Source organism: Eutrigla gurnardus (assembly GCF_963514095.1).
Source record: "Eutrigla gurnardus genome assembly, chromosome: 14".
NCBI lineage: Eukaryota > Metazoa > Chordata > Actinopteri > Perciformes > Triglidae > Eutrigla > Eutrigla gurnardus.
In genome coordinates, this window is record NC_139937.1 from 17,559,856 (window position 1) to 17,587,359 (window position 27,504).

Here is a 27,504-nt window from a genome sequence, read left to right on the forward strand (position 1 = left end):
GGAGGGGGTAAGAGAGCCAGTCGGGGTAGTTAGTATTTGCATGAGAAAACGGTGTGCGGTTGGGGGGGGGGGGGGGGGGTTAAACTGCTGAAGGTACTGAGTCTGAACGCTATTATTTGAATCACCTTCGGCAAGTTCGGTGCAACGAGCAGTTTCTCCACTCCGAAAGAAGTTCAAGCAATTTCAGACTGGGGCTTAATTTTGAAATCCCTATTGAATTTTTTATTTGGCAGTTCAATGGTGAACTTTCCATTAGGATGTCCACAGATAAGGAGAAATTGCGGTTATTGACGTTCCCCTGGAAAAGTCCCACCTTTATCTTTCTATTAAACCGACATGAAAAAGAGAGACATAAGTACGGCTTCAGCCAAACAAGGGTAAACAATTTATGTAAACGTGTGATAAACATCTCGATTTATCTGGCGCTGACAGCGTTATTGCTTGACATTCAGCGCCGCGTGCACACACACGTACCTCAGCGCCCTGCTCAGCTTGTCGTAGTTCATGTGAGGCTTGCACTTCCTCATCCCCCACAGCCGAGCCACCTCGTCCGGATCCTTGATCACAAACTCTCCGTAGTCCCCCTGCCACGCAATCACCCCGTGATACTCCTCCTTCTGCAGAAGCTCCAGGATGAAGTGCCACAGCTGGATCTGTCTGGACCCGGGGCTCGACTCGGGCTTGTAGGCCCAGTCTGGGAACGCGATCCCTGGGCAGAGGGAGCAGGAAAGAGGGGAGGATGAGGTTAGGGCCTGCCATTTGTCCCGCTGCATGCCGGGGGGGATCGCTGTCCGGATGACTGATGGGTGATGGTGGTGAGGGATGATGTGTTTAATATCACAGCACGTGCCTAGAGCAATGTTAGTCTGTGCTAATGCCCTCTAGCTTCAACAGATTGGTCAGTGGGATGATGACAGCTCGCTGGGAGAGATCTGATTGATGCCGCTCGGGCAAACTCTATGCACATCATAGACGGAGTTAACTAGCTTTTTGACCCATCCCAAAGTGAATCTGGCATGAACTAACCTTGTAAAAAGATTGGATATACAATCGATTACTACCAGAAAATGAATGTGTGTGTGTGTGGTTAATTTGGAGCTGAATTTGAACATGCATCGCTTTGATTTTCATAACGATGGTTCGGTTTTTATCATAACCAAATTTGCTTGTTTTGGCTCAATTCACACACGTGACCTGTAGATAGATTTAGAGGCATGTTTTGAGATTTCTGCGCATGCACGAGTCGTGATTTTACAAAATACGTGATTTTAGAAGGAACTAGTCAATAAAAAAATAAAAAATTATACCCCTTGCGAGAGCTTGGTGGTGGGACTGACCTGGCGTCCATAGTGCGGGCACCGGGGGGAGCAGCAGATCACTGACGCAGTTACAGTCCATACCTCCACAACACCTGGAACCAAGCAGAGAGAACACGGGAAAAAATTACACATGTATGAAGAGCTAGAGAAAAACAAGCAGCGTGTTGAAGTTGAAGTTTGAGAGTGTAAACTTTGTTGAAAATGGAGGTGAGCTGAAGGTGTTGCGTAAGGGTCTAAGGGCGCAATAGGAGTTCAAAAACGTACCTTAAATCGAAAATATGGCAAGGTTATGTTTCATATGTCTTTGGTAGAGATCAGGTGTTTGATGGATGTGATCTTGTGTGGCCACCTGAGGCTGTGTCTGATGCAACATGGTGGACATCCCTATAGTGTATTTATGAACAGGAGGAATTAAATAGATCTCTGAAAACCAAGTTAAGAGCCAAATTATACATTAAAAATAGGACATATTAATATATAATATGGCTTGGCTATTCCTTGGTGGAGGTATTAAAATGAAATAAAAAGAAAATACACATTAAGTCACAGAGCTATGTGCAATGTTATATTCAGGTTAGTTACAGACACTGGTAGGTTTATCAGTCTATGAGAGGAATGTTACGTGAATGAAAAACAGCTCTCAGTACATTTTCAACAGCACCACAAAAAATAGAACCTCTATGAAGGTGGGATTTATTCTATGACTGTTGCATTAGACGCATTTGTTTCACCTAGCTGCAACTTCAAAATTGTACTTAATTACAGTAATTTCAACTAATTTCACCACATTAATTATTGTGTTTTTAAAATATTATTTAAAAAAAAACAACAACCTGAAATCAGATTCAGGCTATATTATGTGACCATGTCGACAAATACATGTAAACTAGTCCATGTCGGTGATAATATAGATATTTTAATTTCCCCTTTTAATATCGACTGCAAACTTGCGCCATTCTCTTATGCAAACCGGACTGAGCACCACACCTGTGAACGCACCACAGGTGTGCATGAAAACCTTGAACAAACTGTTGATTTTCAATCCGTCCCATTGCATCGCGTTGCTGCTTTTTTTTATATGCGAAACAGGTGAACGCATCGGCAACAATAACGCGCGCACGATAACGTCTCCTAAAGAAATGCATGTAGACGTCCGCTGACAGGAGGTGGTGAGGAGATTTCAGCGTTTCCATGACGAGCGCGGGGACTAGGAGATGGGATCTCGTTTGGATATCACAGTTTCATCAGGGTTGTTTTACAAAGCTCAGATGGAAGAGATGCCCTGCTGCTACACTGGTATCTTTAATGCTGGCCTCTCTATCTCTGCCTTCACTCTCTGCCTCTATTTAATTATGCTCTGTGAATTTTGGATTTTCCCTCCAGCATTGAAATGGAACGTGAATTATTAAGGTGTGTTTGTATAAATTATTGTTGCTAACTCCAGGCATTTCTGTCTCTCTGACCGACTCTCTCTATCCTTCTCTCTCTCTCGCTCGCCCGCTCTCACCCTGCTTCTAGCCTTTGGATTGTGGCCGCTCTCATTCTCTCCTCCCTCTCTTCATCTTTCTTGTTTTCAAGCCGCTCCTTCTGTCTTCAGATATAGAGCTGGCATTCATCCTATCTCACTCACGTTATCATTTCTCCTCTCTTTCTATTGGCCTTGTGTCTCTGCCTGCACTCACTTTCCCATAATGAGTCAAAGTTTCACCGGGGTCCAAATAACAGCTATGAGTCACGTCTTCACAAAAAAGAAAAAGAAAAGCTGCTTGTTTTCATGCACAGAACTCTAATCAGACATCAAAACGCACATTGGCCCTTCGCACAATTAGGAACGACTCCATCCTTCCCTTAAAACTCGACAGCACATCTGAGCGTAGGCCCAGGCGGACATACGAGTTTATAAAATAAGCTATTCTTTGTGTTTGAGGTAGTAATCTATAAGTTCCCTCTTCCCTGTGGGCTACGGGTCATCAATACTGCATCATCTGTTTTATTCGCCATGTTCTCGTCGTCCACGGCGTGTACGCGGCTCGTCTCTTTCCGAGGATAATATATATGTGTGCTCCCATCTGTCAGGGTCTCTCCGGCTACCTCTCACACCACCTACACGCCGCCTACATCTATATCCATCCTCCCTTTTCCCGATCTAACAGCGTAACTATACAGGTGAATCCTCCTTTTCCTCTTTCCCACCTCCTTTTCTATTCACACACACCTATCCACGCTCTGCCCCACCCGTCTCCTCTTCTCTCCCTCTCTCCTGCTCTGTGTGTTTTGCTTCGGCACAGTAATTTTCCGTTTGATTTCGGAGGTAATGCATTTTTTACAAATCAAAGAGGAAGCTAGGCAGCCCCCCCCCTCCTCCTCCTACCTCCCTCCCTCCCTCCCTCCTCCTCCTCCCTCCCCAGTCTCCCGTTCTCGCCCCCCTCGGCCCCCCAGGCCAGAGAGGAGATAAAGGAGCCCCCATCATTTCCTTGTTAGTTTTGATTTGGGCAGCGCAGGGCTTTCAAGTTCCCCCCATCACCCCCAGAAACATTATAACTAGCAGCCCAGGGAATACTGTTCCTCGTACGCACACACACTCTTACACACACACACACACACACGCATGCACAGACTGTCAAGATACAGATGCTCACAGATTGTAATGGATTGTACATGCACAGTAAACACAGGCTCAAGCAGATATGCCATAAATACACAGGTATTCAGGTAGCCGACACACACACACACACACACACACACACACACACACACACACACACACACACACACACACACACACACACACACACACAGTGTGAAGCAGCACACAAAATAAGACATGGAGCCCATAGATATTGACTGAATCAATATAGACACACTAACACACGTCTCAGCGAGCTGAAAGAATGCACTTTGTTTACTAAAGAGGGTGCTGATTGAGTGCAGATTTATGTGCAGACAATCACACAGATGCAACACAAATGCCACCGTCCAAACAAAAGGACCTCTCTCCCACAAAAGGGCCACCTATAAAAACCCAGTCTGGATGATGGATCACACAGTTACCGATGACAAAGGTAAATACATACAATAGGGGGGGGTAGCGAGTTACTGCAGCAACAGTCACACGTTGACAAAAAGCACCTTCGCCGCAGTTGTGCTCCTCCACATGTTGGAGAGTGTTTTCGGCCCACACTGGTTTTTTAGCACACGCACACACGCGCGCACACACGCGCGCACACACACACACACACACACACACACACACACACACACACACACACACACACACACACACACACACACACACACACACACACACACACACACACTTTCCCGCTGCAAACCCTCTGCTGTGTTGATGAGTCAGAGGCTTTTTGATAATGCGGTGTGTTGAAAGAGTGTGCTCGTTTTAAGGGACAGTTTGTTTTTCCCGTGTCTTTAGGACAGAGATGCACGGACTCACACACTTACAGCACGTTGGGTCAAGGCTGAGAGCTTTTGCTCGACTTTCAAACAAACACGCAGAAGTCTCAGAAAGGCCAAACCCGTGAGCAACTTTAAATGTCAGTCTATAAACCTGCAATACTTGGCCTTGTGGGAACAATGGAAACATCAAATATGAGCGCCATTAGCTCACATTTGCTTTTTTTTACTCATCTTGCAGATGAACATTATAATTAATTTAGAGCGATTCTGGTCACTTTGTTCAATTTAAGTCTATTATTTACTCCCTTTTAGACCCCTCCACCAACTCCTGAGCAAATTATATGGTTATTTAACTGTAAAATATTTCACTTTCTTCACAACCTATAGCTGCTAACTTTGTCTGTCTGTACGTTATTGCTGGGTAAGTAGTGCACTGTGTGTTTTCAAGCGTTTTCCACACACCGAGTATAGCTGAGGGGATTGGGTGATAATTATCTGCACGTTCATCTCATGTCTATTAAGCACTTTGTAACTTCTTTTGTTTTATGCTCGTTTATTGGAGGCATATTTTAATTGATATTGCAGAGTCATATAATGTCACATGATTTTCACTGATTGGAATAAGCCTGCAGAAATGATAGAAAAAGAAGTAAAAAACCCTATTAATTACGGGTTTAAGAGTCTTCTAAAAACATGCGGCAAGTCATGTGGAATTGAAGTAATTACTTTTATCTACAAAGCTGATGCAACGTTCGGCTCAGTCCTATCTTCTGGCAACTTAATACTAGAGTCAAAATGTGATTTTTCGGTAGTTTGGAAGAGTTCAATATTTGGACGGGTATTTTGGAACATAACATCTTCTTTCCAGAACTGGATGGATGAATTCACACTGATGCAAGTTTGCAACAAGGCTGGTAATCTATAAGACCGGGGCCCGTCAGCAGAACTGTTATACTTGTGAAGCCGAGGTCAGTAGGCCACTGACGGGACTGAAGAGGAAACAGTGTGCGGAATACACTGTAGTACCAAATATGTTTTGAAATTCTGCGGAGTGACTTGGGTAGACGGAGGAAGGGGGGCAAGCCTGACATTCAGGCAACATTATATCTCCAGTGCTGTCTAAAGAAGGAAAGAGTGACGGGTCACGATATAAAAAGATAGAAAAATACGAGGCATGAAGAGTCTGGCCTCTCCCGCTTTCTTTTTCCACTAGATGAAACGAGCTCTGTACATCTGTCTCATCTTCCTTTTTTTGGTTGCCCCTGAAAAAGGCCCAACTGAACCCTCTCTCTCTCCCTTCCTCTATACTTGCCTCTCTCCCGCTATCTCTGTCTCTCCCTCTCTCTCTGTTCCTCTCCCTGGTTAGCTCTGACACACTGGTCAGCCTCAGGGTGGAAGAACAGAGGGACTCTGCTATGGGTTTGTTAGAGGAGATGGAAGGAAGGAGAGAGGAGGAACGAGGAGGGGAGAGAGGGAGAGAGAGAGATAGGGGAGAGAAGGAGGAGGGGAGGAGAGGAGGGGGGAGGGTTGGTCAGGAAGACGGAAAAAGAACCTGTCCATCCAAATGTTAAAGAGAACGGTGGCCTGTAACTCCTCGGATTTAGCTAAATCTCTCATCTAAATTCTGAAATAACATTTTTTAATTGGTCAAGCATAAAGTATAATGGATGATTTATCTCTGTTAAAATAATATTTAACCTACCTCAAAACATACAGAATGTATAAAGGAATGATGTATAATTGCATTATAGACTCTTTTTTTTAAACTTTAAAACGTAGAATTTCTTGCAGTTCACTGATTTGTATAAATATTGCAAAAAATAGGGCTTTGGTTTTTTTCTGGCAAGACTATCTGTGGGATGTATACAATCAACAATGGCATGGGAATAGACTGGATAAGGCAGTTCTATTTAAGGTTCTATTGTTTAAGTGTTCTCACTTACATTTTTTCCCTTGAACTATGATTTTCAGATCCATAAATAAATCAAATCGCTCGAAATGACAGCAAAACAGCTGTTGCTGAAAACTCTATAAGACTAATTTGTACAGTTTAAGAGTCAAAGAGCTGCATGACCTGACAGTATACTGGCCACATATAACTTTTGGGATGCAACACCGTTGAATGAACAGGAACAGAGAGCAGTGCAGTACTGTCGGAGTATTTAAGCGAGATGTATAGTAACAGGAGTACTGAGGCTCGGTGACTCTCCTCGTTCTCCCACAGAGCACCCATTTACTCCACACTGCAGGGGCAAAGCTAATGCTGAGTCCTTCACACCGAGAGGCGGCTATCACCTGACAGAACCGCCTGACCAAAATGTCATTCAGTGAAATTCGGCTGGAGACGTAAATGTACCAGCAGGTGTAATGATTGTGAGGCCAACGCATGTTTAAAATGGATAATCTGTCATAAAACTGCTATACAAATTCCAGCCATATGACAACTGAGAATTGTCCATAATAGCTAAAATGCTTCCCAAAAACTACATTGATCCAATAATAGTTTCAAGGCTTAAAGAATAAGTCTGACGTTATATTACATATATATATTTTACTTGACAACAAATCCCATGAATAGACCGACCATGCATTGATGTCAACCGGTACAAATTCAAGATATTTCTTACAACATCTGAGCACTTTTCTTTCTTTTTTTTTAGCAAAAGGATGCTCAAGGTGGAGCAAATTCTGCATTTGTTGGGGACTATTTTCAGCTGCGGATTGATAAAACACGTGGTGTCCTACAGTGGTCATGACAAAAAGAGGGATTTGAAATAAACTGTTCATTATAAGGAAGGAACGTGATCATTGTGCTGCTCATTTATGTGTTTTTCATAAGTTCTGGGACAACACTGGAGGTTAATGTCACAATGGAGACATGTTGTTGACAATAAGATAATGTTTGTTTTTGTTTACCTCCCTTATCCTGTAAAGTACACTTGTATTCATGCAAATTAGGTTCGGAGCTTTAAAGATTCCTACAGCCGGTGAAGATGAGGCTGCTCAGGTCATAAATGGGCTGCTGTAGCATAAATATGAAAGCTGTTTCTGTAAGGCTTTCATGAAAGGTGGAGAACTCCAACAAGTTTAGGAGGAGGTGAGTGGAGACGAGGATGTGAGCGCGTGAAACGGTATCAGCGCGCTATGGAACGGCGGCCTTAAGAAAATAAGGAAAAGAAGGGGGGAAAAGGATGAAGAAAAAAGTATCAATCGATAGGGTTAAATTATTCATCGTCATTAATTATCGATCGCTCTCCGCTGCCGGCTCGTCCGCCTCGCGCCAGAGTTGAAAGGAGGGAAAGCGCGCTTTATTAAAACCGGCTCGAGCCTCATTGTTTCATGTCCCGCGGCAAAGAAAAAGCTCGAGTTCGGCTCTGCCCGCGCCAGTAGAAAAACACACACGCACGCACGCAGACGCGCGCACACACACACACACACACACACACACACACACACACACACACACACACACACACACACACACACACCTCACTCTTTTACGTCCTCCTTCACTCCCGCTCGCTTTCTCTCTCTCTCTCTCTCGCTCTCTCTCCGGACGCGCGGGAGGAGCTTTGGGGAGCCTCGCGCGGTGTTCACGGGGCGGCTGTGTCTCGCGTGGATCGATGAGGGATCAATGGCTCGCGCTGACTAATAGCCAGAGAGCGCCTTTGATCTCGCGGCTGAGAGATCAAAACCTGCGCGAGAGGGAAGAGAAATAGGAAAAGAAACTGCGCCGGCGAGCTGACCTTCACACACACGCACACACACACTCATGCATGCACGCACACTCACACGTTTAAGCAAAAAAACACGTAGCCTACGCACGCGCGCGGAATTTAGGAATTTGACTGCAGGATATCCTACCAGCAAAACAATGAGAGATGCATCACTAACGAAACTACAGGTGAATATGCATCAGACCCATTTAGAATAACAACCAATACATCCATAGGCTATAACACAGATCCTTCACACTGTTCCTCACACCACAGAAACGCGCGTGTACACGTGCACGCGCGCGCGCACACACCACCCTTCTTCCCAGTCCAAGTTGTTGCTCTTGATTTTGACTTCCTCAGACAAGGTGATACAGTGAGAACAAGGAAACCATCTGTTGTTTCCAGCGAGCAGATGAGTGTCCTATGGGCTGAACTTCACGTCTATAGAGACCAGAGAGGCGTGCGCATGCGCGTGAGTGTGTGTGTGTGCCTGTTTGTGTGTGAGAAGCAGAGAGGAAGAAGAGGTGGTGGCAAATGTCTGGGGAAGAGCCGTTTGAAAAAGGAAACAAAACTGTTCACTAAAATAGAGCCAATGGAGAGTTTGTTTAGGATGTGAACGGAGGTTGATAGAGAGTTCTATGATGTCATTTAAAAGGAAAGTGTGAATGCATGTCTCTTGGCAACAAAGTAGTGATGACAGTAGAGGTTTTAAGATCATGATCATTTTCTTGTACAGCAACAGTGTGATTCCTGTTTAGGGTCCCCGTTATCATACATTATTATGTAACCTTGAAGCGTTATTGACTCAATTTCATGAGAACAGCTGATTTCAAACTGATGAAGGAATGACATTCATCTGGGAGACCCCCAGCTGCAGAACATAAACACAATGGGTTTCCATGTGCTACTACATCGCTGATTGTTAACACAAATCTGGGATTTCTGTCATTGGAGTTTTAATAATTTGTTCTTAAAAGGTCTAACGATGACTTTGATCCGTATACAGTCTATGGTTTGACCCCCCCTGGTGTCTAATTGACCCCAGATAGAAGTAATACATTGTGCACGCCTTTGTCTGTGAACTACTTTTTGGCAAACAAAAACAAATATATTTGTTCAGGCAAAGTCTACATTGCAAATACATGGGCTAAACATGTTTTATTGTCATTTCACTTGTATGTGCAAGCCTGGGTACATAAGTATTATTATTCTAACACAGCAGTGAGGTCTGTGGCCCCTTAAACAGCAAGAAATAAAGATTTGAACAAAAAAAAACAAGGGTTAATAGTGCCCTTATTAGTCACTAAAAAACACAACATAATCCCTTGCAAAATAGTGTCTTGTTTTCCTTTTATCGAGGAAATGCACCTCTCTCTCTCTCTCTCTCTCCCATTCACGCTGTCTCTATCTCCCTCTTTATCCCCCCTTCGCCCACCCTCCCCTCTCTGGTCAGTGAGTTACTCTCTCTATCGCTCTCACTTCCCGAATTAACCACTCAAGAAGTCACCACCGACTCAATCAATAGCTCATACATAAACCCTGCTATAATCGCTCCCCCAGCCTGTCTGTCTGCCCCCCTCCCTCTCCTCTCCTCTCCTCACCCTTCACCCCTTCCCCAGCTTCTAACTGGCACTCTTCTTCTTATCCTCTTGTGTCCTACTGTTTGTCTTTTTTTTATGCCTTCATCCTGTCCTTTTCTAATTATTTCAGACACTCTCTTCTCATAAAAACATCAAGCTTCGTTCATGGACGACATGCATCCTCATGCAGCTTCTTTTTACCTAAAATAAGAAATATCTTTACGTTGAATGCCAAAAGTTGCCACGAGCATGTGAGCACTAGACCGGGACATAGCAGTGACCTTCACATTCACATTGCACTTATCTCACAAATATTAAAACATCACTTTTTTCTCCATGCTCCATATAAGATTACGTGCTTTTGAGAATACTGCTTCCTTTTTTGCATTTGTTTTGTTTAAAGGTATTTGTTAATGTCAGGGATTAAGTCCATTATTGTTTCTAATCTTAGTCAACAGCTGATCATTATAAAATACTTTAAAAGACGGAACTAAAAAGTTGGAACATAAGAAGAAACAAACCATAAACCTCACTAGTACAATTACTACAGCCTGTTCATAGCTGTGAAAAATGAATGCATTGCAATTTGTATTATCCCGTGTAATAAACTCCTAATCCACATAATCGTGAGCCAGACTCTGGTCCCCCTTCGAGGACACAAAGACTTACAAAGAAACTTAAAGCGACAGCGACCCCCATCTGGACTTGTTGTGCATCTTGTGCTGAATACTTGGTCTGAAATGTGACCCGACTCTACTTTGGGAGTATTTTTTTTTAACTCACTCTGGTTTCACTAACCCAGTATTCCTTTTGGGACTTCGTATTTGTGTTGCATCCCTCTAAAATTTATTACAGGATCACAGTAATTCTTTTAAGTGCAAGGGCACTATCGGCCCACGTTAGTGTGTCCAGCCAGAATGGGCCCAGTATTGCGTTATAGAAAAGACAAGGAGACATCAATATTGCATTATCTCATGTTTAACTGTGAGACACAGATAGTTGTTTTGGGGGCCTTAAAGATATTGTATTACCAAAGGAGATACGGGCAGACATCAACACACACACACAAACACAAGAGGAGGAGAAAAAAAAAGGGAATAACACACAGAGAATTTTAAAATTATAAGGCCTCTACACACCCTCTGCTCGTTCCCCTTCTCTCTCTATCTTTCTCTCTCTCTCTCCCTTCTTCTCTGCCTCTCTCCTCCAAAGTCTTTGATTCGTCCGTACGGTTTGATCTGCGAGAGAGCGAGTTTTGTAAACACATTTTTCACGATCATATAGCCACGGGCAAGGGGAGCGTGAGGCGCGGAGGAAGAAGAAGAAGAAGAAGGAGAGGGAGGGAGGGAGGGAGACCGAGAGAAAGAGAGGGAGAGTGTGTGTGTGTGTGTGTGTGTGTCTGAGTGTGTAAGGGACGTTTAATGAGCGTGCAGGATGGAAAGACAGACTTGACAGAAAATGCAAGGATGGAGCCTCAAATATGACTAACTGCTATTCTGCACGGAGCAACAAAGACACACAGACACTCGCATGCAAAAGCACACACAAGCCAGGGAGCCCAGACTGATGGTTTTGGCACAAATAAAGCGTCACAGGGGTTGATGAAATGTGAAGCAACAAGGAGAAAAAGCAAGTTATTCAGTTTCCCTCATCATGGGGGTGGAGGGGTGGTGCTGGGGGGGGGGTATGACACTCCAACACTCCGTTTCCCGATATGACACTTCCATGCTGGTAGTCACACACACGCACACACAGAGGGAGAGAGATGCATCTCGTTTGGGATGATGAACACAGAAAACAGAGAGAAACAGCGTCTGAAAACAGATTATGGATTGAGCCAATAAAAGAGCACAGACGGTAAACACACCGTGGTGTAAAGCTGAACTAATAAAAAAAAAGTGCGAGGCTCTTATTCCTCCTACATTTCTTCTTTTTTTTCTCTCCACTTGGTTGGAACACTTTCTTTTTGTCATCTGTCAGCTGCTAAACCGGTTAGGTTCGATTGGCTCCGGTAATGGCGCTAAACCGCCGCTTCTACACCGACTAGTCTCCACGGGGGCGCGGCGGCGGAGAGGAGGCGAGTCCGGCTCCGGCACGAGCGTCAGACAGACACGACGGTAATAATGACCGAAGAAGAAGAAGAAGGAGGAGAAGGAGAAGAAGAAGTGCTTTAGGTGCAGCATAATTTGTTTAAAACTTTGGAACTTCCCTTTATATCTGCAGGTATTTCAAGAGACACGTGGAAAAAATAATGGTCGCGAAATAACACAAACAAAACAGCTTCAAAACAATACATTTCAGACTGTTTATGTCTTCTAATATGCATTATAATAATGATTATTATAATAATTACAAATAACAGCTGTAATTAATAAGAATAATACTTGTAATTATTATTATAATTCATAATTCTAATACTACTAATAATAATAATTTGCATTTCATCAGAAAGTTATAATATGCAAGCGCACGTTTTAACTTGCTGATGAATGTGGCTCCTCCGGTCCGGGGTTAGATGCAGGCCATCACATTTAAAGTGCTTTTCCACTTCGAGATTTGTTTGTTTTCCTAAAAGACGGGGAAACACTCCTCAACAATTCTGCAGAAATCCCTCGCGTCAGTCGTTAAAATGGTGCTCTTTTCATTTTTCCTTTCCTTCCATTCTTACTCTCTCTCTCCCTTTTTAACGTAGCCGCCTTTTTAGAAAGAAGAATAGCTTCAAGCAATAAAGTCGGTTGTCAGAATGTGTGTGTGTGTGTGTGTGTGCATATATCGCAGTGCAGTGTAGCGTTTCCTCTTCCTCTCTCTCTCTTTTCTTCTCTCAGTCTTTTCAGTCCGGGGAATTGTTCTCAGCGTCCACAAACACATTGCAAATACCCGCCGGCCCAGCTGCATCGATTTCTAATTAGACGCCAGGATAATCGTTGGAGAGAGATGAAAAAAAGGGAGAGAGTGATAGCGAGACCGGGTAAATAAATATATAAACAAATTAGAGGCCAGATTAATTGAATGAATATGAGCATTAAAAAAAAAAAAAAAAGGGAAACAAAGGTGATCTTGGCCGAGAAACCGAGGAACACGCGGCGGGAAAAGGGGTGATTGTGAAATTAGGGACTACTTTTTTTTTGGTTTGTATTGGAATTACTGATAGTGATAAATCCATTTCAAAATGTTTACATAAAAAAGTTCCCATAAGTTGAAACTGCAACAGACAGATCAAAGGACGATCGTGTAAGATGCTGCACTAGAAAGTCGTTTCAAACAAGCGGAGGGATACCATGATAAAAGTCTGACCCCCGCCCAAAAATATCCTAATATATATATATAAGATATGTGATCCGGGGATATCTGCACGTGCCTGTAAAAAAAGGGTGACAGCAGTCAACCTTGAACTAAAGCCACAGCTGGATTACCCAACTTCTCTGCTGTTCAGTCAAATGTCCCTCCCCCCTCCTCCCCCTCTTTCTGTCTCCTGACAGAGTGTGACAGGGGGTTAGCCGGAGAGCTCAGGTAGCTCGTTTACTTTAATTAACGTTTCATCATCCTCGGAGCGGGACCGCGCACCGTGTGTACTCTTTCATGCTGCTCCGTCTCTCATCCCTGTTCTCCGTCCATTCATCATCAGCCCTCACCTCACCCACCCTCCCTCCCTCCCTGCTCTCCCCCACCTTCGGGCTCGACTCTCATCTTTTCTTCAACAACTCGCCATATCGCCCCCTTGCTCTCTGTCTCGTGTCCACTCAGGCACATACAGGGTAATAATTCAAACGACGTCCCTTCCTTCCATCGTCCCTTCCTTCCTTCCCTCCTCATCCCTCTTTTTTTCCAACTTAGTTTCTTTTTCCATCCCCTCAACTCCCCCTTTTCCTCCCACTTTCTCCTTTATTTACGATATCATCATTTATTAACCGCATAATTACACACACGTCATTTTTTTGGATGCTGTATGCCACAAATAACCTCAGATTATTAATATGAAATATATATAATCACGCTGAAGACGGCGATAGGCCTTTCAGGGTGGACACATTATGGCACTTAAGGGATGAGAGAGGAGGAGGAGGGGTATTGAGCGGCATTGATCGCCTCTGATCATAAAATGGAAAATAAAGCTGCAGTCGGTGATCACATCAGGCGACCAACCGCGATAGATGAAAAATCCATATCGGAGTCTCTTTCAGTGCGCTTTAAAATCAATTAGTGGCCTGATGTTTCTAGCAGGATATATTGATATTATTATTATTTATGTTAAATACATGCAGCTTTTTTTAAACGGTGTTTTTGTTCGTCAATGTGCGTAAAGAGAGATCCAACAAGGCGCTGGACTGGAAAGTCCGCAGTTTTACGCACACTAATCATTCAAATTAGGAGCTTCTATAGAAAAAGTGTTTTCGTTAAAGTTCGGCTGACTTCTCTGCTTTCAGTTGATGGACGGGGATACTTTTGTGACGCGTTACAGATCACTGTAGTCTGTGCGCAAATTCATCCAATTTCAGCGTTATTATAAGGAACTAATATTAGCAGGTAATACGCTACTAAGAGTCTAAAGTAACTCTGTTATCGCGATATTTGAGGGGAAAAATCTCGTTGGAAGATGTGGTCTTAAAGAAACGAGGCGTGAGGATTCTGAGCAACAGTCTCATGTTTTTAGATTAAAGCTGTCTCTGATTGGGCTGAAGGCTGATTAATTAATTCAATGTCTTCACCTTCTTACAATAATTGGTCCTCATTCTCATTTGAACTTTGGAACACTTTCTCAAGAGTAATAGTCATTTTAAGTTGCACTTCATTTCAATGCATTTTTATTCACCAGTGGAGCCATTTTTGTGTTTTGGACAACTGGGCTCATGCATAATCAATCGACCTGTTCATTATGCTAATTGTAATTATGGAATCACAAATATGATATAATTAAAGCCTAAGGGGTACGCCTTTAGTCTAGGTGCTGTATTGATTATTATGAATATTACAATAAACCTATAATACTGATTGTAGTTTATATTAAAACAGAAGTCATCCGGGGATTACACAAAGTGATTCCATTGTAAAAAATAAAAACGATGGACAGAGAGAAAGTTGGCAGATAGTCAAATCACATAAAAGTGTCTTTATATTTTGCTAACTTGTTGTTAATGAAAAAAAGGACTGATGAAAATGAATCAATAAAGCCAGCAGTAAAAACTTGAGACTATCACAAACCAATCGTAGCGAATCCCCTCGGAGTCGGCTTAGAGCTGCAGTTTGATGAACCGGTGGAAATGGCAGGTGTTATATGAAGCAAAAATAAAATGCTAGGGGAAAAAAAAAAACCTAAAGCAAACGCAGTTAAGGCTCGTGCGGCTCGGTTGCGGTCTGGGCGGGACTCGAACACGGCCTCGGCGTGGAGCATTCGGATGGTTTAAACAGTTTAAAACACTTACAGTGGTAACCGGATTTGTAGCCTTGTGGGGTTAAGACCGTGATGAAATCCTCCGCGCCCACTGGGACTATACAGCGGGGAGCGCTCACATACAAATTGCCATTGATAAGGAGAGGAGGGGAAGCTCCGACATCACATCCTTTAAACCCTCTCACACTTTTTCAGACAAAACAAAAAAACTAAAAGACCTGGGAAACACTTCTGGCACCGCCTGAGACCCCGGCGGAGATCGACATTATTGGCAAAAAAATGTTTCTGCTTTTCGAATCTTTTCTCAAATGAACCGTTCATGTTTGACTGGGGATCACCCCTACCACAATGTATGCAATCAATATTACGGGACACGAGGGGAAAATTCAGCTTTGTTGAACACCAAACGTACCAAGTGTTGACCTTTGAGCCGGAGACTGCTGCTGCTCAAAAGGTGCCATCAATAATAGAGAACAAATGACAAGCCTGTTCCTCTGAATTTCCCAGACGTGGATTATGATTAATTGGTGTCATACAGCAGCCACGAAGAAAGCATTTGTACGACAAAATGCCTTCAAATGGAACAAATAATCACAGTGACATCATGACAGGTAATTAGGATTCAATCTAGACCACAAATTAAGTATGAACGATTGACCTAAATAATGTTATGAAATAGGAGGATGAAGTCATTATGGTGTGCTGGATATAGGCCTGGGTAGTGAGACTGAACTACGACGCCAGAGGTGCGGGGAGATTTAATATCAACCCCCAGAGCTGCAATACTGCTCAGTGCAAGAATATTGTTTGGTAACACAAAGGTGCCATAACAACTGGCATATCAACGGTAGACCGATGTATTGAGCAATATTTGCGTAAACAGATATGATGTTTATAAATAAACAAACAGAGGCAGAAGATAAAATACGTACTGCCCTCGGGGATCACTCTAATGGAGCCAACCCTTCTGGGTTCTTACCAAAACCTGAACCACAGCCACATCTTAACTAAGAATTAAAAATGAAATAACCTCACCACCTCCAACTCTAACTAACACGTTACAATTTCTCATAACTTTTTGTGGATTAATCATTATTAATCTCACGTCGAGGTCACGAGCTTTGGGATCACCGATGGGTCTACCAATGGCGCTTCGACACAGAACTTCTGCAAGAGGCCCACTGCAGATCGGTGCGGATTCCTGTTTGTGGATTCATACCGGGTTGGATAAAACCTGGCACAGATTTACATTGTGTTTGTAGAATGATGAGTGTGTAGAGAGAAACCTTGGTTGACACCTGGCCAGTGAAACCTACTTCCATCCCTTAAGGGTGTCTATTATTACTTTCCCTTTAGTCCATTATTATCGGTGTCTCCGTATGATCTAATAATAAAGAGCGCGGGCGTCCTGGTGGCTTAAGGGTTTTAAGATGCTGACCACATAAACACAAATGTCCCTTTTGTTGAATGTCATCGCCCCTCTCTCTCCCTCTCCTCATGTTCCGACATCTCTCTATTAAAGCTGTCAAATAAAGGCAGAAAAGAAAACATTATTAAATGTGCCCCAAGAAGTAGAAGGGCTGTAGGGTGAGGGTGAAAAGTAAAGCAAACCATACTGGCACAAACCACAAAGTAAAAGTGATCGGAGTCCAATGAGCACAGACTTAAAGCCAATGTGACTCTGACTACCTTCTGTTGTGACTGTTAATGATTCCTACTGTCTTTTAATAGGACGTCTGTTTGTTTCCATCACAAAGACCTTTTGGAAGTCATATATCACACACACACACACACACACACACACACACACACACACACACACACACACACACACACACACACACACACACACACACACACACACAATTCAATCTCACCATCTTTCTGTCCGTTTCCATCTTTTACTTTCTCTCTTACACACACAGACACACACACACACACAGACACACACACACTCTCAGTGCCCGTCGGCCCCGTCGGCCCCCGTCGGCCCTCTCGCCTGCGTGCGTGTCAAATCGAATCTCCACCTCAGTGCGTAGTACACCTGCTGTGCCGGCATATAATGCGCTGCATACAGTGAGTGCACGATGACGGATTACTGAATTAGACCAATAATGACAAGTGACACTTCTGTTACCGCTCCCTGAGCCACTGCAGAGACGGGGAGAGGTGTAAATAAAGAACAGACGCAGCGACAGAGAGAGAGAGAGAGAGAGAGGAGAGAGACAGCGGGAAGGAAAAAACAATAGATCAGAGACAAAGGAAGTCATGGAAGATGGATTGTGAATTTTCTGCTTGTTCTGTAAATAAGTTGGGTTTCATTCGAGTGCAACTTCTATGTCCTGTGTCTTGGTTTCCTCTCTCGCGGCAACACTCGGTTGTCATGGACTCACGGTGGCAGCTCAAAGTGGATCCGTATCACAATCACTAGTGGAGACAGTTCGATTTATACCTTTATACCACTATGTAATCCAAAAACCTATTGCTTTCTCTCTCGTAGCACAGATTTCAAGACCTAAGTGGCACCTGGACCCGAGCGGGGCTTGGAAGTACATGTGGTCGAGGCATCAGCTCAACTAAAACCCGCGCAATACTGCAGCAGCCTCGCACGTTTGGCGAGACAGAAGTGTTCTCAGAAAGTTTTGGACGTGCTTTTTATTAATGAATATACATGAAATGTAGAGCAGGGCAATTTGTGAGTGTCCACCAGTTGTAGACCGGGGCAGTGTATCTGCAGGATGTCTGGCCCCCCCATGGACCCGGTCTCCGCAGGCCTGTGCTCAGGATACTAAACCATGCCAAATGAGGAAGAGGAGGTGCAATCCTCCCTGGGACCACATGAATAAATCAGCCTACCACCCGGTGCTTCTGTATCGGGGCAAAGACTGACTCGAGGAGTGTGCATACAGAGAGATGTACACAAACACATGCATTCATTCATACATGCACTCATGCAGAAGAGAAACTGGGAAAACAGGGGACTACGTGTGATAGGTGGGGAACACCAGTGGCTGTCTGCTTGCTTTTGGGGCTGGAGACAGACTTCCCCAATACGAACATCAATGAGAATATTTGTGTTGGCGCTCTATCAGTGATGTCAATTTAACTGCAAGGCTCATCACCCCGACTGCATTGTCTCATTATGGAGAATCAGCGGGGGACGCGAGCTTGCCAAGTCCTCTAGTCATCGCGCCGCAGTCGCGTTTTAGCTGAGGAGGTGCAGAAGACTTCCCACTACCTTCTTTACACCTGCACCCGCTCGACGGAGGAAAAGAGGGACGGAGGATGAACGAGGCTGCCGTGAAGAAGAAGAAGAAGAAGAAGAAGTGAGCACTTAACTGAGACAAACACACACGTAGAGAAAGGAGCGGCGGCACAATTGGAGTCGGAGAAAGAAGAGCACGGGAGCGAGGAGGCAATAGGGGGAGCACAGAGGAAGGAAGACAGAAAGAAATATTGACAAAGCCTAGATATACACATAAGTCACCCGACACGACCCGCCTGCTCCCTGTATTTTATAGAGCTGCTCTGCGCCGGCGGAACAGCATGACAGGCCAGTTCCTTCAACGGAAAATATGGTCCCTCTCTACCCTCCCGCCTCTTGCTCCGCTATCACTCCTGTTTTCTGTCTATCCCACCTGATATCATTCTGTCACCTCTGCGGCGGGCTCTTTTTTCCATCATCCCCCCTATTTCTTTTCTCCCCGTTCTCCGGTTTTTATTGGTGCTCTACATCGCGCCCGTCATGTTTCACTCCTCCGTTTCTATCCGTCTTCATGTCGCTCTCTTAATCCCCTCTCATTTGCTCTCCTCGGCCCTCATCCCTCCCGTTTCTCTTCCTGCTCTCCCGGAGCCGTTTACGCCCGCCGTCCCATTTCCACCTACTCCTCTCCATTTCCCCTCAGTCTTCCTGATTCATTTCCTCTCCGCTATCCTTTCCATTCGTCCCTCTCCCCCCTCTATTTGTGCATCACCATCCCTCTCCACCCCTAAGCTCTCCTATCTCCATCTTACACCTTTCAGACTGTATCTCCTCTGACCTCCGCGGTCTTGCTTTAGTTCATCCGTCACTCTGTCTCTCCATCGCCCCTGTAAACTTTATCCATCCACTTCTTTAAAACAGAATACTTTAGCTTGGCCTTTTCACTTTTGCCCTTCACTTTCTTCCTGCAGCTTATTTCTCTTTCCTTACAGACATCTTTTGTCTGCCCCCCCCCGCCTTGAAAAAACGCATGCATTCACCACATTTTCCACTATTTTGCTGTTTACACTGTTGTCTCAACCCCGCAGCTCCTTCTCCATCCCTCCTTCCTTCCTTTTCTTGTTTGTTCCTCTCTTTTCTTCTTTCTCTTCTCTCCCTCTGCATTCCAGCCGGCCCTCCCTCTCTCATCCGCAGCCTGAGCACAGAGCCCCATGTGTCGGAATCAATTAGGGCTGAGAGCCGTCGCGGCCGCTCTTTCACGGAGGTAAATATTAAACTGCACCAAGCACCGAGGAGGAAGAGAGGGAGAGAGGAGGGGAAAGAGGGAGCCCTCCGTCCCTAATCCACCGCATCGATCAGGCGGGGATGAGGGTAATATATTATTTTGACAAGATACGATTCTCCGACGCGCACCGCTATCCCCGGCGATCGATTTCTTTTTTCTCTCCTTTTTTTTCTTCCCTTTTCTCCCCCTCAGCGAGTGGGACAGAGTTTGTGTGTTACTGTGTGTGTGTGTCAGAGATAGGGTGCGCACGCGTGTGTATTTGTGTGTTGCTTGTCGGCTGTCTTGGCGTGTGCATGTGCACCCGAGTGTGGATGGGTGACAATAGGAACAGCATTAGGAAATGTGGGGAAGAGATGAGGATGGTGCTGCTAGTAGGTCTGCGCTTTTACAAACAAGCTCCTGTCTAAACAGCTACATCACACGCTTGCCCAAAGACGGATCGTTGAGAGGAGGATCTAAAAATCGTATTTTGTGTTGGGGTTTTTTTCGGTGGGGTGTATGCACGGCTCAGCAAGGCAGGACGGTCAGGGTTACAGTTAGTCAAACAGGTAGAGCTGACCTATTGTAAAGTTAAGTGTCCTCCCCCGCACAGTCCCCTCTGCTCCTGTGCCTCCCCTCTATATCGCTTTATAAACTGTGTCTAAATGCTAAATTCACAGATCAATTTTTTTTATTCAACCTCTCCCCCCATCAACGCGCTCTGCCCCCTCTGTCCTCCTCAAACAGCTTCACATCTTGCTGTCCTCCAGTGATGGAGAGTGTCCTACCAGCGCGATGTGTGTGTGTGTGTGTGTGTGTGTGTGTGTGTGTGTGTGTGTGGGTGGGTGGTTGTCTACATGTCTGAGTCTTTGTGTGCAACTTATTCTCAAGGCAGGTCATAGAAATAAAACAAAAGCTGAAGATTTCCATCACATGCTTTTGGAAATTATAGTTTTTGCAGTGATGATTTTGAAAACTACAAAATAAATGGCAGCTTTTATGATATTTTTGACAAACATTGAATAAGTGTAGGCTAGACAGCCAACTCAGTTCATTGTTTTGTTTCACAAATAGACTGCAAGGTTGAGTCAAACAAAACCATAAGCAAATAAAATAAAATATGCTGGCATAATGTATGGTGCCCCACTAGCATGGAACTGTAGATTTTTGTCAGGTGCTGGTGGAGACCAAAACGTAGCAAAAAGGCCTGTGAATACTGGACTGACATTCACCTGGTGGCCAGAAACTTAAGTAGTATTTCATAGTCCTGCGAATGTCCAGCAACACAAATGGGCAACAAAACCACTCGGTTGAAGAAAATATTGTGGTTTGAGTTAAAATAAGCACAATTCTTATGTGAAATAAATAAGTTTGTTACGTAATTGACATCGGCGGCATTAGTTAACTACCAAAGTTACGCAACAAATGCAAAATAAGTCAACCGTGACTTGGTTTCACACGGGACACAAACAGTGGTCTCCTGGGTGAAAGTCCTGTATTTGTTTGTTGGCCTCCTTTGTCGGCCTGCACATCCGGGCTCACCATTATGCGGGTTGTGTATGGATTACATATCTTTTTGTAGGTAAGATCAGTGAATAAAAACAGCCTGTACATGGAGACACAACAGTAGAAAGCCGACACCTATAGGACAATGTGTGAGCTACAATACAGAGAACCAATCAAGCTCATACAGTGCCTATCGTAGTATGCATTGTGTTTCGCGTGGACGACGTATTTCGGTAGCGACCTGCCCTTTTGGGTGTGTTGTGGTGATACAAACAAGTCAAGTCTACATGCACACACACCTCGGCACCCAGCCGGTTTCCTCTCTCAGAAAGATCTCCGTCCAAACATCACCCGCTGGCGTCTCCTCCCGCTCGCTCCACTCTCTCTTACTCCTCATCTCCCACTTTCTCCGTTTCTGCCTGCCGCGACTTAGTTTTCCTCTTTCTTTCTATTCGCTTTTGCTTTTATTGTGCCATTTTCTGCCACTTTGGTCCAAGAAAGGGAGGCCGTAATGCAATCTCTCCCCCTCTCTGTCCCCTGCTGTGAGGGAGAGAAGCTTGGCCTGTGTGCTGGGCCGGGGAGAAGGGGGAGAGACGGGGTCAAGGTGAGCTCTAATACACTATTGATCCGCCCCAATTGAAAACCTGATGGAAATTTTACCCCCCTCCCCTCCCTTCCTCCTCATCCGTCCCCCGCACCCCTCTCTCTCTCTCTGTTTTTCTTCCCCCTCCTTTTCGTCTAGCACCCCCTCTCCCTTCCTATCTCCCACTCTTCTCTTCCCTTATGTCTTTTTTCCTTTCCTGTGTGTATCCTCCCCGGTGTCTAGAGTCTTCCTCTTTTTCAGTGTCTATCGCCGTTCACTCCAATCTGTTTTCTCTCCCCGCTGAATGTCTCTTTCAAGCGCTGACCACTTTCTCTCCTTTGCCATCTATCTCTGTGCCGGGCAGCGCTCTGCCTCCATGTGTTTTAAACCGTGCCTCTTATCATTTCCTCTCTTCACCTCCTTTTGGTCTCGCCATCTCTTCTCCTCTTTCAAGCCGGTTCCTCTCTTTTTTCCCTTTAAATCCCTTGCTACCCCACCCCTCCCTGCTGTTTCTGTCTCTCTCACTCGTTTTCCACTCATCCCCCTCTCTGAGTGTGCATCAGATGGTCCATTTCTCTCTAACCCAGTGCATATTGATCCCTATGGCAGTAGCATGCAGGGTGAGGGCTGGGAAGACCACTGCTACAGTGTATTAAACGCCACAAACGCTTTGGACGTGGGGCCTGGAACACGCCTCCCCGGCAGGGCCCTGTCAATAGCTGCTCCCTCCTGTCAACAGCAGCCAAATGGCCTCTCAATCTGGGACTTGTGATGGGCTCCAGATTGGTACACAGAAACTGCAATGGATGAGCCTCAAAAAAACAGACAGATTCTTTATGGGATAAAAGCCAGGATGAAAATGAAGTAAAAAAAAAAAAAAAAAAAGGAGATGTGTCGATGCGAGGGAAGGTCATTTTCTATAATGGTGAGCTGCTTTTAAAAAACCAACAACAAATGTATTCAGCATGGGTGTAAGCGAATGAAATCACGCCAAATCATTTCCAATCAGATGCCTTAAAATGTCGTACAACAAACATCTTCACCCCCGGCCGTCAATTTGCTCCATTCTTTGCCTTAACGGGCTTCATAATAACACACTCTTGTCCAGCAGTTATGTGGAACGGCAATTATGGACGCAGTCGAGTGTGCTATATGCTGTTCACGCACAACAAACAAAAGGAGGCACAACCACTGGGAAGGCCAGAACAATGGAGATGGCAGCAACAGAAGTAAACCTTTCACAGCTACCCATTACTTTCCCACTTAACAAGACGGACCACAACCTCTCCCTCTCTCTGACTCTATGCAGAGTTGGCTGCTATCACCGCACCGCTTGAGTGGGAGATAAATGGAGGGAGAGCGTGTATGTGTGTGTTTGATTTATGTACTGCTGTGTACGTGTCAGACGGCCGAGCTATCGGGACCACCATCTCCCAATAGACATAGAAATGCTACAGCGGTGGAGGGACCCCTCTGTCGACCCCGAGACCCCTGATACACATCTGGAACAACAGAGCACACCGAGCAGGGATTGGAGGGGTTTGTTGGAGTAGGAGGAGGAGGAAGGAGGGAGGGAGGGGAGGCTACCATCATTGCTTCTGTTCTTTCTTTTTTTCATTTTCATTCAAAGGAGATTCGTCTTCACTTCGTCCCTCGCTCTGCTTCTCCTCTCTACCCCCGTGTTTCGTGTCGACGAGAGGGAAGCGGCCTCCGCGCTTTCACCTTAAACTCAACTTCACAACTTCTCGTCCGCTCTCGGGGGAATAATCTCACAGGTAGCGGAGCTCCAACATGCAGACTGGAGGTCCTGGTTGGTTGCTTTCACATTAAGCCTCTGTCAACAGTGTCAGGAGTTAGTTCTGTGTGATCCTGATCTCCCAGGGAAACGCCTGTTATTCAAAGCATACCGGTGTGTACGAAGAAAAACCACAGCCAAATCCTTATGCACCACCATTTTGAAACATATATTTCACCTCTCGCCCTAACTTCTTTTACATATAGGGTGATCGTTATCAGTCATATCTTATCCATGTCGTAATTTGTAATTATATTATAATTCAGAGTTCAGACACCTGTTTTATTTTCTACCTTTTCTCTTTCAATCACTCTCTTTTCTTCTCTTCCCAGCTGTCTCCTCTCTTTCTCCCCCCCTCTCTTCAGCCTCTCCATCTATTTCTTTCTCTCTAGGAAGGAATCAGTCTCACCTTAATTGCTCTTAAATCGGATTAATGACTGACCGGGGACAACTTGACTTAATCTCTCCTCTAGTAAATCTCTTCCTCTCCCCTCTTCACATACATCACTCTTAAACATTTTATCCTCTCTTGCTCCTTTTATCTTTTGTCCCTCTCTTTTTCTGTCCTCGGCCCTTTTGTCCCCGCTTGCTTTCTTTCACCTCCTCTACCACCTCCTTCCTGCATTTCACCTCCAATCACTCCATCACACTCCCTATGAGTCAATCACTCTTTCATCTTTTTGGATGCGCTGTCATGCTTCAGCTCTGCTCGTCATCCGGGTCCCTTCATCACCCCCTCTTCTTTTCACACTCTTTCGACAACTTTCTATCATTCTTTAACTTCGTCATTCTGAGATTTTGCCAAAACATCTTTGACTTGGCTGTCACTCGGTCTCTTCATTCCCTACTTTGTCTCTCTCTTCCCTGTTTGTCTCCCCCTACAAGGTTGGCCAGTCACAGGGTGGTGTGTATGTGTTAGCGCACGTCGATGTGGTCCTGTCATTGCCTCCTAAGTGCTTTGGCAATACTAGGGATCTGCTGTCATGCCAGTGCAACTAATCTCAATTGAATTACACTGAACTTGTATTGAGATGGAGATAAAGGACATGAGCGTCTGTCTGTGGAGCCGCTCAAGCAGCTCCCTCGCACCCATGTGAAAGAAGCCACACCGACTTAAAGCGCACACATTCAAGAGATCACTTTTGGTGACAATGACACCATTTTGATCATTAACTTAAATGAGATTAATGCCAATAAAACCACAGAAGAGCCGCAGTACAATTCAATACAAAACAACCGCCGCCATGTCATACCGAAGTGATCCTCGTTGAAGGTATAAGGGCAAACAAATTGTGCCACCTTCCAAACCCCTGCAGTTCAAAAAAACAGAGAGAGAGAGGAAAAAAAAAAGAAAAGAAAAAAAGAGGCCAGCCTTCTGGACAAAAGCTCATTTTCCTCTTGGTTGCACACTGCTGCAGGCGGGCTAACATGCCACAGGAGAATTCAACCACTCATACACCTTTGTTTTCCTCAGGTTTTTCTCAACTTTGCACACGGCAGCAGAGCCAGAACTGAGAGTAAACCAGGATTTCTGTGTCAACCCAGAAGGCATGTGCATGTGCGCGGCTTGTCGAGCCGGAGGCGAATTCGATGATCTGAGAGCCACGAAGTCGTCCCTTTTTTTTTTTTATTATTATGACAGAGAAAAGGAGAATCCGTCATTTCCAAACGCTGCCACGTTTGTTCACCTTCCAGCTTTGCTCTGAGCCACTTCCACGTCCCCTCCTTGCACACATTTCTCTCCACTCGCCAACTCCTTTCAAAGCCTCCCTCCACCTCCTGACCCCTTTGCATGTCCATCTTTGCATGCTGCTACACAGCACTCCTCTATCTGTCCTCTCTCACATTCTCTCTCTCTCTCAGTGCAGTCAGGATTAAGCATTTATCTCGGTGGTCCTCCTTTCGGCCCTAAACGCCCCTGAGGATGATAAGAGTCGCTGGGATTTGTCAAATTGTGCGCCATTGATTAACTGACCTTTTCACGCCTGCAAGTCTCTCAGCCACTCCACTAACTGCCGACAGGCTAGATAGAGAGATAGATGGATACATCTGGCTGTTATTATTGTGTACAAGTTTGTAGTTACCAGGTGTGGCAGCGAGAGACGACAGGGGTGCGAGGGCCACGGGTGAGGGGGCGAGGGAGAGGGAGGGGGGGAGCAGGACAGAGGCTTGGAGATGGTGAGGGAGATACAGAGGAGTCCTTCAATTGCCCTATAGGCTTGGAGTGTAACAGGTAGAAGTGTCTACGGCCAAACAGCAACGCATGTTGAATAATGAAACACAGATTTTAAGGTGCGCCGAGGGGCTAATATCAGACAGGAAGGATTAAGAGGGAGCAGAGGAGCCGGAGGAAGCGTTCACATATTGGGCGGCTGGAGGAGCGTCTTGCATGCGATTGTAATGGCCAAAGGCTATTGCATGGCGCATTGGACACCTTTGATTATTTACAGACAGGTTTGTGCTGCTTCACTGCACATTTTTATAAGCAAGAAAGAGGAGTTTAAAAAAAAGCTGAATCCAAAGCTGATGAAAAGCGTCTGATCAACCAAGAAAATCTTTGTTCATAATATATTTTTAAATATGCCATCTGCAAGTCATATTTTGTATCTCCATATCGTGGACACACTTCATATTCAATTTTAAATCAGCAACACACAACTGACTCCCAAACATCTTGACCTTATGTGACTTCATTTGACAATAAGCAGTTTTTTAACAAAAAAAAAAAAGAAGAAGAAAGAGAGAGAGAAGGAAGGCAAAGGGAGACCGAGTTCTGAAGTTCACATACCTGGACTTCCGCGTCGCCCCGCCTCAGAGATGAACCTGAGGCCGAAGCCCGATCACCGTCTCTCGGACTGGACTGGAGTTTGTCGCCGCTGCGCTTGTTGATCCGACCCGGGAGGGAGGAAGCGAGAGGGGGGAAGTGCCGCTGTCGCACTGCACGAATTCGTCACTAAAAAAAAAAGGAAAGAAAGAAAACTCTAAAATTCTAATTTCGGACACACAAAAAGACGCGTCTGTGGTACGGGTGCCGCGTGGATCCATCCGAGTGGAGCCGATCCTGGGAGTCGTTTTCCCGCAGGAGCACTGCTGCCACATCGACCACAGATCAATCAGCGTATTTACTCTTTACTGACGTACAGTAACTGAGAGGAAGACATGCAGTATCAGAAAAATCACTACCGTAATGACTTCAACTGTGCGCACTTATTTGTAAATGACTGTATCGCACTTGGTGGCATCCAGTCCCCAAGACATTCCAACAAATTCCCCCAGCGTGACTTTATAATTTTGCTGTATTATGTCATGTAAATGTGAGGTCATAGCTCGTTTTGCCGAGACGGGGTGTGTCCGGGTTTATCGGCACGCAGCGCGGACACAGAGGCCCCGAATGCAGCGCAGCGAGAGGCTCTGCTGTCTTGTTATCAATATATGAGAAGCTCGCTGGAAAGGATATTGACCGCACTAACTAGCCGCACTTTGATCATACGAAATTGCTTTCCAGATGACAACACATTAAGGATGAGAGCATTTTTAAAAAATCAAAACCCGCCTCTCGCATCAGTCAGGAGTTTCTTTTTCCGAGATGGGGATGAGATGGAGATGAGGAGAGGTGAGAGCCCCCCATAAGTCGGCCGCCTTGATGAATAAAAGAAAGCCAATAGTCAATTACCAAAACGAGGAAAGTAAAGAAAAAAGGGGGGAAACGATGAAAAGAGAAATTAATGGAGGT

At 45.0% G+C, this 27,504-nt stretch overlaps 1 protein-coding gene across 2 annotated transcripts in view; it reads right to left on the reverse strand.

Moving 5' to 3' along the window:
• The window catches only part of erfl1 (Ets2 repressor factor like 1), a 32,261-nt gene extending 5,583 nt beyond the window's left edge, over positions 1-26,678 (reverse strand). The window contains exons 1-3 of one of the 2 annotated variants that reach the window (XM_084026711.1): positions 26,560-26,678; positions 1,338-1,411; positions 475-709 (exon numbers count right to left, since the gene is read on the reverse strand). In XM_084026711.1, the coding sequence (XP_083882837.1) occupies positions 475-709; positions 1,338-1,398 (296 nt within the window). In that variant the 5' untranslated portion in view covers positions 1,399-1,411; positions 26,560-26,678. Of the gene's footprint in view, positions 1-474; positions 710-1,307; positions 1,412-26,559 lie in introns of both variants that reach the window. The other variant, XM_084026710.1, reaches the window with a different exon arrangement.
• Positions 26,679-27,504: the final 826 nt, after the last annotated feature.